At 46.3% G+C, this 15,411-nt stretch overlaps 1 protein-coding gene across 1 annotated transcript in view; it reads left to right on the forward strand.

Annotated features, from left to right (window-relative positions):
• Positions 1–8,415, forward strand: part of ATP13A3 (ATPase 13A3) — a 103,765-nt gene extending 95,350 nt beyond the window's left edge. The window contains exon 33 of the mRNA XM_018046535.1: positions 8,244–8,415. Within this exon, the coding sequence (XP_017902024.1) occupies positions 8,244–8,249 (6 nt within the window). The 3' untranslated portion in view covers positions 8,250–8,415. The remainder of the gene's footprint in view (positions 1–8,243) is intronic.

A 15,411-nucleotide genomic window follows, 5' to 3' on the forward strand; every position in this document is an offset into this window, starting at 1 on the left:
ACTCCGCCCCCCAGGGATCAGATCCTCACTCTGATACTGACCAGCTGTGTGACTGTGAATGAGTTCTTTCCCTTCCCTGGGCCTTAGTGTCCCCAGTGGTAAAGTAGGGGTCTGAATCAGAAGGCCTCTCCCACTCTGATGCTACCAGAGCCCAGAGTCTAGACCCTGAATAAAACACTTCCCTCCTTTGTCCGTCTGCCTCTGTCCTTTCAAAGACACATCCCTGCCACTTGTCTCCCCACCCTACGCTGCCCTTGAATAGTTGAATGTCTCATCTCCTTCCTACTACTTAAGCAACCACAAAAAGGGCCCGTTTTCAGTCTGAGTCTGTCCAAGCGTCTCTGTCCCCACATGCATTCCTACCACCTTTGCAGAAGCACATTTTAGCGTTGTTCTCATGGGCTCCTGGTTGGAGGCCACCCAGCCAGGTCCCCTCTGAGCCCTGGGTTCTGTTGGCGCTGTGGCTAGGCCCAAGGCTCCCAGCTAACTGGGAACAGAGCCTGCCTGTCCTGCAGCAGCTGGACAGTCCCTGCCACCCTCTGGCAGTCCTGGGATCTCGCTCATCCTAGTGTAATGGCAAGAGTTCTCTGGGTAGTCATGGCCCTGATCTCTCCCCCCACTGATGGCTGGACACAGGTGTTCTTGGAACAATCACGATGAGACCTGGGTGAGGAAGTGTTTTGTAAGCAGCAGAGCTCTCTGTGAGGAATGACTACATCTGGGAGGTCCACTGGGACAGTCAGGGAGGGCCTCCCTGTGACTGGGCTCTCCCTGGTAGCGTCGGGAGAGGCATGTTAGGTCAACTGGTGATACTGGGCTTAGACACATTGAGTCAGATGCTTCCTGGAAAGAGAGAAAGAGCAAGACAGAGACAGAGAGACAGAAGGAGACAAAGATTGCGTGTGGACTCCATCTTGGCCGTGCCCCTCACTGCAGGGCCCTTGGCCAGTTCTCCGAGTCTGTGATCTCAGTTCCCTCAACTGCAAATCGAGAAATCTGCTCTCAATGTCAGACCACCACAAGCCCCTGCTCTCAGTGAGTTTCAGTGAACTCAAGGCTCTTCTCTGCCTTCCTGGGACATCTGAGTTGTCACCAAGGCTGAGGCAGCAGGGAACCAGAGTGGTCTGGGCAGAGGAGGGAGCCAGCGGGGCCGTGGAGATCCCTGCTTGGGCTATACCCCGACAGCCCTCCTGCACCGAGGCGTCAGCCTCCTGACAGGCCTGCAGTGCCAGCCTCTTAACCAGAGCCCTGCCCTTTGGACGTGGTTTATAGACCGAGGTATGGGATGTCACTTAAACACCCAGTGGAAAACTAGTTCCCACATCTTTGTTTCTTCCTGAGGAATACCTGCTTCTGCTCAGATTAAGCAGGTGGTCCTTTCTTGGGCTTTTAAAGACTCTCCCTTTTAAAAACACTTAGACTTTATAAGAGGTCAGCTCCAGCATGGGTGGGTCTGGATTTCTGGGGAGAAGCCCAGTACCTTGACACTTGGCCTAGGCAGCAGAGCTGGCCTCATGGCCACATGATGTTCTTTCAAATCTCAGGTGAGTAGAGCAATATTTAGGGCAAGTTGCTGGAAAGAGAAGACATGGGAAGTGGTTCAGTCACTCCCCCAGGCCCCCTAGAAGATGTCCCTGAGACAAGCAAGCAGTGTAGAGAGCTGTGAATGGGCTTTCTAAATTCCCACGCATAAACCCATATAGAAAAGTACATGAATCACATGCGTGCCACTGGATGAATGATCACAAAATGAAGTTTGAAGTGTTCACTTTGAGTCTCATTCTTGAACCCCTTTTAGTTCTTCACTTTTGTTTTTCCTCCTCCTTTCCTTCTTCCTTTTAACTTAGGTTTTGTTTATAAATGTTTTGTTACATTTTATTTTGTTGTTGTTCAGTCGCTCAGTCCTATCTGACTCTTTGTGACCCCATGGATTGCAGCACCTCAGGCTTCCCTGTCCTTCACTGTCTCCCGGTGTCTGCTCAAACTCATGTCCATCGAATCGGTGATGCCATCCAACCATCTCATCCTCTGTCGTCCCCTTCTCCTCCTGCCCCCAATCTTTCCCAGAATCAGGGTCTTTTTTGAAGAGTTGGCTCCTCGCATCTAGTGGCCAAAGTATTGGAGCTTCAGCTTCAGCTTCTGCGTCAGTCCATTCAGTGAAAATTCAGGGTTGATTTCCTTTAGGATTGGCTGGTTTGATCTCCTTGCTGTCCAATGGACTCTCGAGTCTTCTCCAGCATCACAGTCCAGAAGCATCAATTCTTCGGTGCTCAGCCTTTATGGTCCAACTCTCACATCCATACATGACTACTGGAAAAACCATAGCTTTGACTAAATGGATGTCACGACTATACTGACCTTTCATTTGAGCTACCTCAAATCCTTTCTGGAACTGGAAGGGATGAGAGTAAATATGCAAAAAGATGAATGAGTGTCTGGATAAATACACAGTTCTCTGAGATGACTGGGAAGCTGGTCCACCCAAAGTCACTAGTCCTGAGGACCATGACTCCATCCTAGACATGAGGAAAGGCTTCCCTGGAGGGATGGGTGATCAGAGCAGGAGAAAGCCAGGGGGAATCCTTGTTCAGTCCTGACACCAGCTCTGACATCAGCTCTCTCCTCCTTGTCACTTGTCACCTGGGTCTCCACTCAGCCTGTTAACCACTTGCCACTTCCTTCTAGGTTCCAGCTGTAATAATCTCCATCATGGCACTTCTGTCTTCAAAATCCTCTGCTGTCAGGAGCAAAGCTTAGTTATGTCCCTTAATTTGTCAGCAGGGAAATGACTGATGCCAGAGAAGACAGCCTGTCATTCCAAGGACTCAGGTGATGGCTCTGACGATGGAACCCAGTCACTACTGTCATTTACCCTTGTTTTCCCCTCCGAGTAGTAACCACAGCTTCATTAATGAAGACCAGCAGCTTGTTCAGCTGCCTTATTTCTTATGCAAAAGCTGACCAGAAGGCCGTTTTAAGAATAAAAAGGTGTGGGGTAACAGAAAATGCAGGATTCTAATCTCAATGTTTGACTGAGACATCTCTGGAATTCAGTTTCCTTTTCTAGAAGAGTGTAGATTTAAACTAGATGAGGTCTAGGGTCCTTTCCAGATCTTGGCTTCCCCTCAATACCTCCTCAAAAGCATATGGTTTGGGTGAGCAGTATTGTGAGGACCCTGACCACCTTTAAGTGACAAAAGTGGTTCTGTAGAATAACACATGTATAAGCAATTGTTTGAATGAAAGAAGAAACAACCCCAATTCTTTCTGATACTGATTTTATTTAGAAAAGTTTATAGATTTATTTCCTTTTTGCACAAGTCCTTAAAAGGAGGAATGGGAACCTCGCCATGAAAATGTCTCAGTTTCTTAACAGTAGCTGCCGTGACCGTTCAAGGTACATTGAATAGATGGCCTAGAAACACAAGTTGGGAGTTTTTTGAAGCAAATGAGGAGCAGAATTACAGAGGCCTCAGCTCAGGCAAGCCATCTGAAGGGGCTCCAATTTGAAATGCTCTTTTTAGGTCCTACTATGGAACTGAGTTGCTGAAGGCTCCAAGTGCGATGAAACCTCTGAAGAGCTAACTATTTATGACAGTCTGTTACTCTGTGAAAAAATCTGGGTCTGGGACTTGTCCAGACCCAGCCCAGCGGACTCCCATCCTGCAAGAGCCACCACTCTCCCAGCCAAGTCTAGAAGGAGCCTGGTTTCCTCTTTGCACCTGTGTGGTGAGAGAAGGCCTTCTCTGGTCTTGTTTACCATTTATATATAATAAATAACAATGATAATAAATTAAGCTGGAGGCTGTCGAGTCTGGGTACTGATGTATGTGGTGCACAGTATGGAGTCAAAGGGTCTGAAATTAGTCAAAATTAGGGTGTTAATCACTCAATCATGTTCAGCTCTCTGCAATTCCATGGGTTATAGCCTGCCAGGCTCCTTTGTCCATGAAATTCTCTGGGCAAGAATACTGCAGTGGGTAGCCAATCCCTTCTCCAGGGGATCTTCCTGACCCAGGGGTTGAACCTGGATCTCCTGTATTACAGGCACATTCTTTACCATCTGAGCCACTAGGGAAGCCTGAAATGAGTCAAGGCAAATGCAAATATGAACTGTGAACAAAAATTTCCCACCTCCTTCTATCCCTTCTCTCCTCCCTCCCTCCTTTCTTTCTTCTCCTTTATCAGATGGAATGGGATGAAAATTTATGATTTTTTCACAGAAAAACAGACTGTTATAAATAGTTAGCTCACGTAATGTCCCACTTTATGGATGGGAAAACTGATACCCAAAAGGGAACAGGACTTACTAAGGTCCAGATTCTGGGCTCCTGGCTGTCCCTGACTGTCTTAAACATGTTGGTCTAGCTAAAAGCATCTTCTTGCTCCTATTTGGGTTGTACACAGAGAGACATTTGTAGCGGGAGTGATGAGCCAGGCAAGTTTCTCAAAGTGGGGAGCAGGAGAAGAATAGGGCTCCTCAGATTGAGCCCACGTGCTCCTGTGTTTTTGTGTAAACTTCAGTCATGTAGGGCTTTCAAACCAGACCTGTTCATTCGTGTCATAATTAAGGAAAACACAGCTGCTCTCCCTGCGCTCATCTCTGACCTTTAATTAGGTGTGGTGACGCTCTGGAAGCTGTTCTAGCCATGAGGACCAGGAACTTGCTAGTTTAATCATTTCAAAGGCTGCTCTGTTTTATTATGGTATAAAATTTGGAAGTCTCACATTAAAATGTACAATTAAATGTAACTCAAATAAATTGCTTTAGGCCAAAGAGAACTTTTCCCTTCTTCTTCTAGCTCTGTCCCCTTCCCACTCCTGTCTGTTGACTATTTTAAAACTCCCTGAATAGCTTTGAGGGAAATGGAGGATGGAGCTCTTTGAAAAGCAGTGTTTAAAAAGACATTTGGCAGCCTTGCTGGAGTCAGTCTGTAGATTCAGAGACAGCTACTGGTTAGGCTCACACTGTCCTCTTGGCGTGACTTGAGGCTGCCAGGACAACAAAGCAGAGGCTGAGGCCTCATGGTCCAGGTAGGCTAGTCTGACAAAGTAAATGAAACTGTAGCCACCACCAACCACCCTCCTGGTTTGCAGTCAGCTATTGAAGCCCAAATCTCTCAGCCGGACATACAAGGGCTTCACGATTGACAACCAGCACCCTTCAAACAGTACCCTTTCCTGCCTTTGATCACCCCGTGGCCCTTGTCTAGAATGCTTCCTCACCCCCTTCAAACCCTTGCAGAACCCCATTCACTCTCCGAAGCCTGCAAACCCCTCGCCATGGCTTCCTTGATCTGTCTTGGCTGGGGAACCTTGCCCTCTTCTGTCCTTTCCGGACACTCCGCTTGCATGAGGTCAGGACCTGTTTTAGTTTGGGATGCTTTATGGCGGCTGTTTATGTGTCTCAGGCCCCTGAGACTGACCTCTCAGGATGCGGCCTTGAAGGTCATTCCAGTTTGTCTCTGCAGACAGTTTGTCCCTACAAGTGCCTACCAGGAGCTCAGCTGATGGCCACAAAGGTTTGCTGGGACATCTGTTCATCTGGACTGTGAGCCTAACCTATCCCTGTGGTCCTACCTGCACGACTCACTTAGTAAAAGAGCGTTTCACTCGAGGGCTGGTCCTGAGCAATGGAGGTCCCTCCTGAGAAATACTGAGCCCTCGATTATAGGGGCTGGCATGGAGGATGGGGTCTTTAAAATATGGGGAATTTAAGGAATGTTTTCGTCAATGTAAAAATCATCAAGTCAATTACAGAAAATGTGGAAAATTACAGAAGACAAAAAATTATAGGGGAGGGAATGATGGCTCATATGCTCGTCACCCAGAGGCAGGTCAGTCTCTCTCAAAGGCCCAGACATGTCTGCTGGGTGAAGTGAGCTGAGTTCCGGCCAGAGCAGAAGGGTGTGTTCTGTGACCTGTCCACGTCCATCTGAACCAGGAACCAGGTTCCTTAGTCTCTATATTTATCTTTGATAATGTTTTCAGAGAGGCCTAATTTTAATTGCATAGAGAAATATCTCACCAGTTAAACAATGATCTTCAATTCTGTCCAGCATAATTCAGTATGAGAATTGTTCACTCATATATATTATATACATATGTGTATCTCATATCTATATCTATATATATATGAGATATAGATATAGTTGTTGTTTAGTCACTAAGTCATGTCTGACTCTTTGCAGCCCCATGGACTCGTGTCCATTGAGTCGGTGATGCCGTCCAACCATCTCATCCTCTGTCATCCCCTTCTCCTCCTGCCTTCAGTCTTTCCCAGCATCAGGGTCTTTTCCAATGAGTTGGCTCTTTGCATCTGGTGGCCAAAGTATTGGAGCTTCAGCTTCAGCATCAGTCCTTCCAATGAATATCCAGGGTTGATTTCCTTTATAATTGACTGGTTGGATCTCCTAGCAGTCCAAGGGACTCTCAAGAGCCTTCTCCAACACCACATTTCAAAAGCATCAATTCTTTGGCTTTCAGCCTTCTTTATGGCCCAACTCTCACATCCATACATGACTACTGGAAAAACCATAGCTTTGACTAGATGGAACTTTGTCTAGATGGACCTTTGTCAGCAAAATGATGTCTCTGCTTTTCAATATGCTGTCCAGGTTTGTTACAGATTTCTTTCAAGGAGTAAGCATCTTTTAATTTCATGGCTCAAGTCATCATCCTCATTGATTTTGGAGCTCAAGAAAATAAAGTCTGTCACTGTTTCATTTTTTCCCCATCTATTTGCCATGAAGTGATGCCATGATTTTAGTTTTTTAAATGCCGAGTTAAAAGCCAGCATTTTCACTCTCCTCTTTCACTTTCATCAAGAGGCTCTTTAGTCCCTCTTCACTTTCTGCCATGTGTATCTCTAAGTAACTTGAAAGATAAAAGTGTACACCCATGTTAATAGCAGCATTATTCATAATAACCAAAAGGGAGAAGCAACCCAAATGTCCAAAAGCACAAATGCTGTATGACACAACTTATGTGAAGTGCCTAAGCATTCATATTCATTAAGGTAGAACGTAGAATGGTGGTTGCCAGGGGTTAAGAGAGGGAGGCATGGGGGGCCAATGCTTCATGGGTACAGAGTCTCAGTTTGGGGCAATTCAAAATTTTAGAGATGGATCGTGATGATGGCTGCACAATAATATGAATATGCTTAATGCCACTGAACTGTACCCCTAAAAATGGTTAAAATGCTAAGTTTTATGTTATATGTATTTTACAACATAAAAAAAGGAATTTTCCTATCAAATTATGTGAGACAGAGTTGAAGATCCTTGTTTAACTGGTGAAACGTTTTCCTATGCAATTAAAAATGAGGCCTTTTTGAAAAAGATAAACACAGAGACCCAGTCTAAATGAGCTGGTTCCTGGTTCACCCAATGTGGACAGGTCATAGAACCAACCTTTCAAGTCATTTGGATAAATATATATAAGCTTCCCAGGCTTAGCAGTAAAGAATCTCCCTGTGATACAGGAGACATGCAGCAGACCTGGGTCCCACCCCTGGTCGGGAAGATCCCCCTGGAGAAGGAAGTGGCAGCCTACTCCAGTATTCTTGCTGGAGAAATCCCGTGGACAGAGGAGCCTGGCGGGCTACAGTTCATGGGGTCACAAAGAGTCGGACACAACTTAGTGACTAAACAACAACATATACGTGTGTGTGTGTGTGTGTGTGTGTGTGTGTGTGTGTGTGAAATTGCTGGGTCATACAATAATGCTGTGTTTAATTTTATTTTATACTGTAGTACAGTTGATTTACAATGTATCAGTTTCTGGTGGTCAGCAAAGCGATTCAGTTATTCAGATAGATATATCTATTCCTTTTCAGATCCTTTTCCTATATTGTTTACTACAGAGTACTGAGTAGAGGTCTTTGCTTTGTTTAATTTTTAAGAAGCCACCATGTTTTTATGTACAACAGTAGCACCATTTTTACATTCCCACCAGCAACACACAAAGGCTCCAATTTCTCCACATCCTCCTCAACATTTACTAGGTTCTATTTTGGGGATAGGAGACATCCTAATGAGTGTGAAGTGATACATATGGTTTTGGTTTGCAATTCTCTGATGACTAGTGATGTTGAGCATCTACTCATGTGCTTGTTGGCCAGTTGTATATCTTCCTGGAGAAATACCTACTCAAGTCCTTTGCCCATGTTTTAATTGGGTTGTTTGTTTATAAGATTGGTTTTTCATGTGTGAAATCCTCTCTCCTCCACCCATTGCTTCCAGGCTTGACAGACTCTGACCAAACAGCCTCCTTGGGACACTCATAACTCTAAACACATCATCATCATCATCGGGAACAGAACGCGAGGATAAAGAACCACCCCATGACACCTGGACAACTACCACTAATAACCAGTTATGGATGGAGATGAGTCTGGGAGTTGTCACCGAGGATTTTAAAAGGCAACTTTCAGAACCCTCCCACACTGTTGGTGAGAATGTAAACTGGTGCAGCCACTATGGAGAACAGTATGGAGGGTCCTTTAAAAACTAAAAATAGAGTTACCATATGATTCAGAAATCCCACAGGCATATATCTGGACAAAACTCTGATTGGAAAAGATACATGTACCCCTAAGTTCACACCTGCATTCTTTACAACAGCCAATATGTGGGAGCAACTTAAACGTCCACCAACAGAGGAATGGATAGAGATGTGTTATAAATATAATGGAATGTTACTCAGCCATAAAACAGAATGAAATATGCCGTCTGCAGCAACATGAATGGATCTAGAGATTATCACACTAAGTTCAAGGAGATCCAACCAGTCCATTCTGAAGGAGATCAGCCCTGGGTGTTCTTTGGAAGGAATGATGCTAAAGCTGAAACTCCAGTACTTTGACCACCTCATGCGAAGAGTTGACTCATTGGAAAAGACTTTGATGCTGGGAGGGATTGGGGGCAGGACGAGAAGGGGACGACAGAGGATGAGGTGGCTGGATGGCATCACTGACTCGATGGACATGAGTCTGAGTGAACTCCGGGAGTTGGTGATGGACAGGGAGGCCTGGCGTGCTGCGATTCATGGGGTCACAAAGATTTGGACACGACTGAGCGACTCAACTGAACTGAACTGAACAGAAGTAAGTCAGACAGAGAGACAAATATCCTATGATATCACTTACATACGAATCTTAAAAAATGAAACAAATGAACTGAGTTACACAACAGAATCAGACTCACAGAAATAGAAAACAGATTTAGGGTTACCAAAGGGGAAAGAGTGGGGAGAGATAAACTAGGAGTCTGGAATTAACAGATACACACTACTATACATAGAATAGATAAACAGTACGGACCTACTACATAGTACAGGGAACTATATTCAAGAACCTATAATAAACTATGATTGAAAAAATTAAGGTGACTTTCTACTTGTTTGTCCCATTAACTTGTTTGTCCTACTCTGTGTATTTTAAGCATTTTATTCTTCCTTCATGAGGCTGGTGTACGATTCTTTAAATGGCCCAAATCCTGACACTTTGGGACAAGTAGGAAGATTATAAAGTCATTTTCTTAAAGACTATCCTTTCTCTGAGAAGTAAAAAGCAGCTGTCCTGTAAGAAGGGGAGGATGGGGAGGAGAGAAGGGCCCTCCCAAGCACTGAGCACCTTCTGTGATCAGGACTGAGCTGGGTGTTTCACCCATGATTTTTCTTCTCATCTGAGTTCACACACAGAGACAAGGAGGCATGGAGAGGCGACTAACTTATCAAGGACCCAGTCAGAGAAGACAGGCAGAGGTGGAAGGCACTCCAGCAGTCTGAGCCCTTTTCTGTGGCAGCAAGAAAAGGGTGCAGCTGTGGTCCCTGGTGCAGGGACCATCCCTGAAGCTAGTGTCAGGAACTGGTTTCAAGAAGAAGATATAATTTGCACTCTCTCTCTCTTACAATCCCACTCTCTCTGCTGGACGTTTCCACTCAACCTCTGAGGCATTCAATCCTCTCTCACCCCCCAAAGCCCCATGTCCCCTCCAGGGTGGGCCGTTTGTCCCACCCTTCTCTCCGGGACCCGCTTCCTACATCTGCTCTGGTCCTGCACACTACCGCCATGTCTATGGGCCCCATCTGTCAACCGCCACCCCCATCTTAATGCTCCATCCTGCTGCTCAGCACTCCTACCTTCCTTACTGCTTTCTGGTCCCTCTGCTGGGCTCCTCTTCCTCTCTCTGCCTCAATAATATTGCGGAGCCCCAGACTGCCTTTCTGAACCCCTTCTTACCTTCTTACTCTGCACCCAGACCCCTGAGAATCTGATGCCAGCCGCAAGCTGTCTCCCTAGAAAAGTGCTCCTGCACAGCACATGCTTCGACAGGCCACCTCAGGGGGTCACAGGTGGCCCCTCCCTCTCGTCCTCTATGTGTAGAGCCTGCTTGAATGGCTGGGGTTCTTGAACTCCACATCCAGCACCTTTTCTGGACAGTGTCCTTATTGACAGTTCCTCACATCTCCATCCCTACCCAGACCCTTCCCCTGAGCTCAGACCCTGGTCTTGGACTCTGCTAGACAGTCTACATTGTGGTCCCTTAGGGCTCAAATACAGTCTGTCCAGGTGACTCTGCCATCTCCCCACACGCCCTTCCCTGCGTTTCCTCCTCTTAACAGAACTCACCATCCACTCAGTCACTCATGCTGAATACCTGCCCGTTTTCCTTCACGATTTTTTTCTCCTTCATCACCTGTGGCATGGACTGCTGCGAGTTCTTCAGGGGCTGCTCACCCCTACTTCCATAGTTATAAGAGCTTTGCTTTTATACATGGCACTCAGCTCAGCACTGCGTTTCCCTTACAAGTAGCGGCAGCCACGCAACTAAGTTCTGACTGACGGAACGTGATCAGAAGTGGTATGTATAGCCTCTAGGTCATTTCTGTAAAGAAAAGGACTGAGTCCTTCACTTCCTCTTTCCTTGCTTTTCCTTTGGCTGGAATATGAATGTGAAGGCTGGAGCTGGAGCAGCTTTTCTGGATATGAGATGGCAACCATGGTTTGAGATGGGAATTCCATCTCAGTCAGATAGATGAGAACCCAGTACCTGAGGCAGCACCATTCCAGCTCTAGATGGAAAATAAGCACTCATTTAAACTCTTTATTTTTCAAGCTCACTTTGTTGTCATCTTACCCATATAGTAACAGCTCTCACTTAACCACCATAACCAATCCATCATTATGTTTAACTCCTAATGTAACGTTTGATTCAGGTTTCTCTCTCAGTCCTTGTCTTGTCTTAGCTCAGGCTTTCACCGTCTCCCCTCTGAGCTATTTCTATAATTGTTTTCATGTCTCCATACCCCTACCCCCTCCTCTCATGCAATCCATCTTCTGTACTGCTGCCAGAACTGTCCATCCTCTGCATCAGTGATCCTCGACCTCAGCACTCTTGACATCTCAGCCTGGATAGTTCTTTGTTGTAGGGGTACTGGCCCATGTCTGGGAAGATGTTTAGCAGCATCTCTGACCTGTACTCACTAGATGCTACTTGCATTCTCCAAGTTGTGACAACCAAAAATGTCTGTAGTCATCGCCAAATGTCCCCTGGGGAGCAGGGTGGCAAAATCACTCTTGGTTGAAAACCACTGCTTGACCCCAAGCTGATAAATCTCTCCTTGACCAAACACTTCCATGGCCTTCCACGGCCTGCGGAATGAGTCTGCTGGTGGGACCCTGCACACGGCACACTCTGCTTTTTTCCCAGATAGTGCTGCCACAGAACCCTCACACACACCTTGGCTGTGGTTTATTTGCTACAGCTTGGATATGCCATGGTCTTCGGTGCCTGCGTGCCTTTGCAAATGCTATTTGTTCTCAGAGTGCCCAAAGGCCTGACCATCCTACCAGGCTTAGACCAAGAGTCATCTCCTAGGGGAAGCCTTCCTCTTGCAGCTCAGGCAGGCTGGGCAGCTCCCTTGTGTGGCCCCACCTCACACAGGCCTTATGCTCAACTGTGACTGTTCACGTGTTTGGGTCCCTTTCAGACAAATTCATTTCTGTATGTGGGCCCCTGGCCAGACCTGCTTTTCACTGAACACTCAGTTTGCTGAGTGAATGCTGGGGCTCCAAGCTGAGCAACCAGGATGGTGGAGGGAAGTGACTGTGTGATGTGTCCAAAGGGGTAGGAGAGGAGGGGGCTCTGGAGAGGGGTGAGCCTGCTCACGGGCCCCAAGCATCCAAGGGGTTGGCCCATGGGTGACAGCAGGCATGATGGGGCCTGAAGCAGGGGAGGGAACCATTGGTAGAGGGCCCAGGGAGATAGGTCTCAATGCAGTAAAATGAAACATTAAAAAATAGAATGCTATTTTAATCTTTTAAAATAGTCATTCTAATGGTCAATTAGATGCAATTCAAGAATGTATGTTTATTTAAAATTTTAAAATTATAGTATAGTTGATTTACAATATTAAGTTTCCAATGTACAGTCCTCTGTGCTCTCCAGCTGGTCCTTGTTGGTTATCTATTTTACACATATTAGTGTGCATATATTAATCTCAGCCTCCTAATTTATCCCTCCCTTCACCTCCCTTTCCTCTTTGGTAGTCATAAGTTTGTTTTCTGTGTTCGTGTGTCTCTTTCTGTTTCAGAATTAAGTTCACTTGTGTATTTTCTTAAGAGAAACGTAAAACAATACACAGTGATAAAAAACCCTCCTTCACCATTGTTCCCTGTTCCCCACTACTGTGGCAATTTTATATGTATCCTTCTAGATCTTTTTCTATGTGTTTACATATGAGATGTAGACAAAGTATGTATTAACGTGTATGTCTTAATACACACACAAATACAGATGTATAGCTGGTTGAAATTTTCTCTCACCTGCACTGTCCTCTGTTGTTCCTCCTTGTATGTGTTGGTTTTTTATAAAACAGAGTAAGTAATCAGAGACAGGTGGTGGCTGCATCCCAGTCCTGTTATGAAAGGCTGTCCAGGTGAGCAAAAGCGATGCCTGGCTTTGGGATTCACTGCTCTGAGGAAAAACCTAAAACTCCTCCTTCAGAGAGAAGCCAGAGCTGTGGGAATGAGCTTGGAACCACAGCCATGCCTCTGGAACTCAGGGGCCATGGCCTTCTCTGGCTGCAAGACAGCTGGGCCCCCTGGGAGGGGAAGAACAGGTGACGGCTGAACAGGGCCACCTTGGAAAGGAGAGAAGTAAGGGGACAGGCCCTGGATGCCCGTGCCGGGCTGACCCCATAGGCACTGAAGAGCCATGCAGTGGGAAAACCGAAGTTTTTGAGTGATCGTGATCAACAGAGTGTTTTCCTAAAACCAGTTAGTGCAATCATGCACTTCCTTGGTGGCTCAGATGGTAAAGAATCTGCCTGCAATGCAGGAAACCCCGGTTCTATCCCTGGGTTGGGAAGATCTACTGAAGTAGGGAATGGCAACCCACTCCAGTATTCTTGCCTGGAGAATTTCATGGACAGAACAGCCTGGCAGGCTCCAGCCCATGGGGTGCAAAGAGTCAGGCGTGACTGAGCAACTAACACACTATATATTAGTCTGCTGAAAACATCATATATTTTTCTTTCTTAGCAAACAGAGATGAACCCCATCTTTTAAATTAGCTGCTTGGTACGACTGAGCGACTTCACTTTCACTTTTCACTTGCATGCATTGGAGAAGGAAATGGCAACCCACTTCAGTGTTCTTGCCTGGAGAATCCCAGGGACGGGGGAGCCTGGTGGGCTGCCGTCTATGGGGCCGCACAGAGTCGGACACGACTGAAGCGACTTAGCAGCAGCAGCAGCAGCAGCAGCAGCAGCAGGGGTTTCAGGATGCGTGGAATCATTGTCTTATGGGATGGACATCTGCACTGCTTACAACGATCTATTATTGCCAACAATGCTGCATGGACCCATCTTGAACATGTAGCTTCTTGCCCATATAGTTTCCCATCTGTGTATGTGGCATTGATGCTGGTAAATGGATTTACACATTTTGAATTTTGGTACCTACTGCTCCACCAGTTTATATTCCCATCAAAGTGCATAAGACCACACACATCTTTCCCACGCCTAAGTGTCTCCATGTTTTTTATTCTGCTCAACTACCAGGGGACTTTACTGTGTGGTAATGACCTCCCCACCCTGGAAGCAGACCAAGCACAGTTATAACTTCATCTCTTGAGGTGGAGGTGGAGGGGCTTCCTCCCCAGGGGGGAGGCTAGATCACATGGCCCCCAATTCCCTGGCTTCTGTGCTTGTTTCCCAAATTAGAGAATCGTGTGTGGGTGGGAGGGCAGAGTTCCCTGAAACTCTGAGACAACCTGGCCCTTCTGGTTCTCCCAGGGGGGCTGGAAAGTGAGCTCTGAAGTTTACAGGGCCTGCAGGGAGTGAATCAGGCTTTTACTTTCACCAGTAATAGATCTCACTTCTGGGGACTGGCTTGGATCATTTCGCTTTCCCTGTAGCAGAGAATATGCCTCCCCATGAAAAAGAGGGCCTCAGTGAGCAGAAACCCAGATGTCCTGTAGCTAGATCCCCACAAACACTCTCTTTTTTAAAAAATTGAAGTATAGTTGATTTACAATATTGTGTTACTTTCAATTGTATAGCAAAGTGATTCGGTTATATGTACGTGAAGTGAAAGTCGCTCAGTCGTGTCCGACTCTTTGCAACCCCATGGACTATACAGTCTGTGGAATTCTCCAGGCCACAATACTAGAGTGGGTAGCTGTTTCCTTCTCCAGGGGATCTTCCCAACCCAGGGATTAAACCCAGGTCTCTCGCACTGCAGGCAGATTCTTTACCAGCTGAGCCACCATGGAAGCCCAAGAATACCGGAGGGGGTAGCCTTATCTCTTCTCCAGGGGATCTTACATATTCTTTTTTCTCAATTCTTTTCTATTATAGGTTATTACAAGATACTGAATTTAGTTCTCTGTGCTATACAGTAGGTCCTTGATGTTTCTCTATTTTATATATGGTTGTGTGCAACTCTTGCCCACTGTTAATGTGGGAAACAGTCCTCTCCGCACAGCCCAGTTACTGTACTGAAACCTAGGGCTGGTCCTAAGGACAGAGAGAATGATAGAAGTGCTCTGGAAAGTGCTTTATCTGTGAGTACCCATGGGTCCTCCGTGAAACCTGGGAACCCTGCTGTACTACACCTCCAGAAGTATGGCTTGGACTGTGCCAGTCCCCTCCTCCAAAACCTTTGGGGGCTCCCTACTGTCTGCAGAGGGGCATCCCAACCCTCGAAAAGGTGCCCCAGGCCGCCCCTGTGGGGCCATGAGCACCTTGGGCTCATGCAGTGTTTGACTGTGAGCTCTCTCTCCTTCTTGCTCTGACTCCATGATTTTCCTTAATTGTCTCTGCATTTCCAGATCCAACTCATCTTTCTATTTTTAATTACAAAATTATTTATCTATTATTTTTGCCCCACCGTGAGGCTTGTGG

The sequence above is a fragment of the Capra hircus genome, chromosome 1 (genome assembly GCF_001704415.2).
Source record: "Capra hircus breed San Clemente chromosome 1, ASM170441v1, whole genome shotgun sequence".
Classification (NCBI taxonomy): Eukaryota; Metazoa; Chordata; class Mammalia; order Artiodactyla; family Bovidae; genus Capra; species Capra hircus.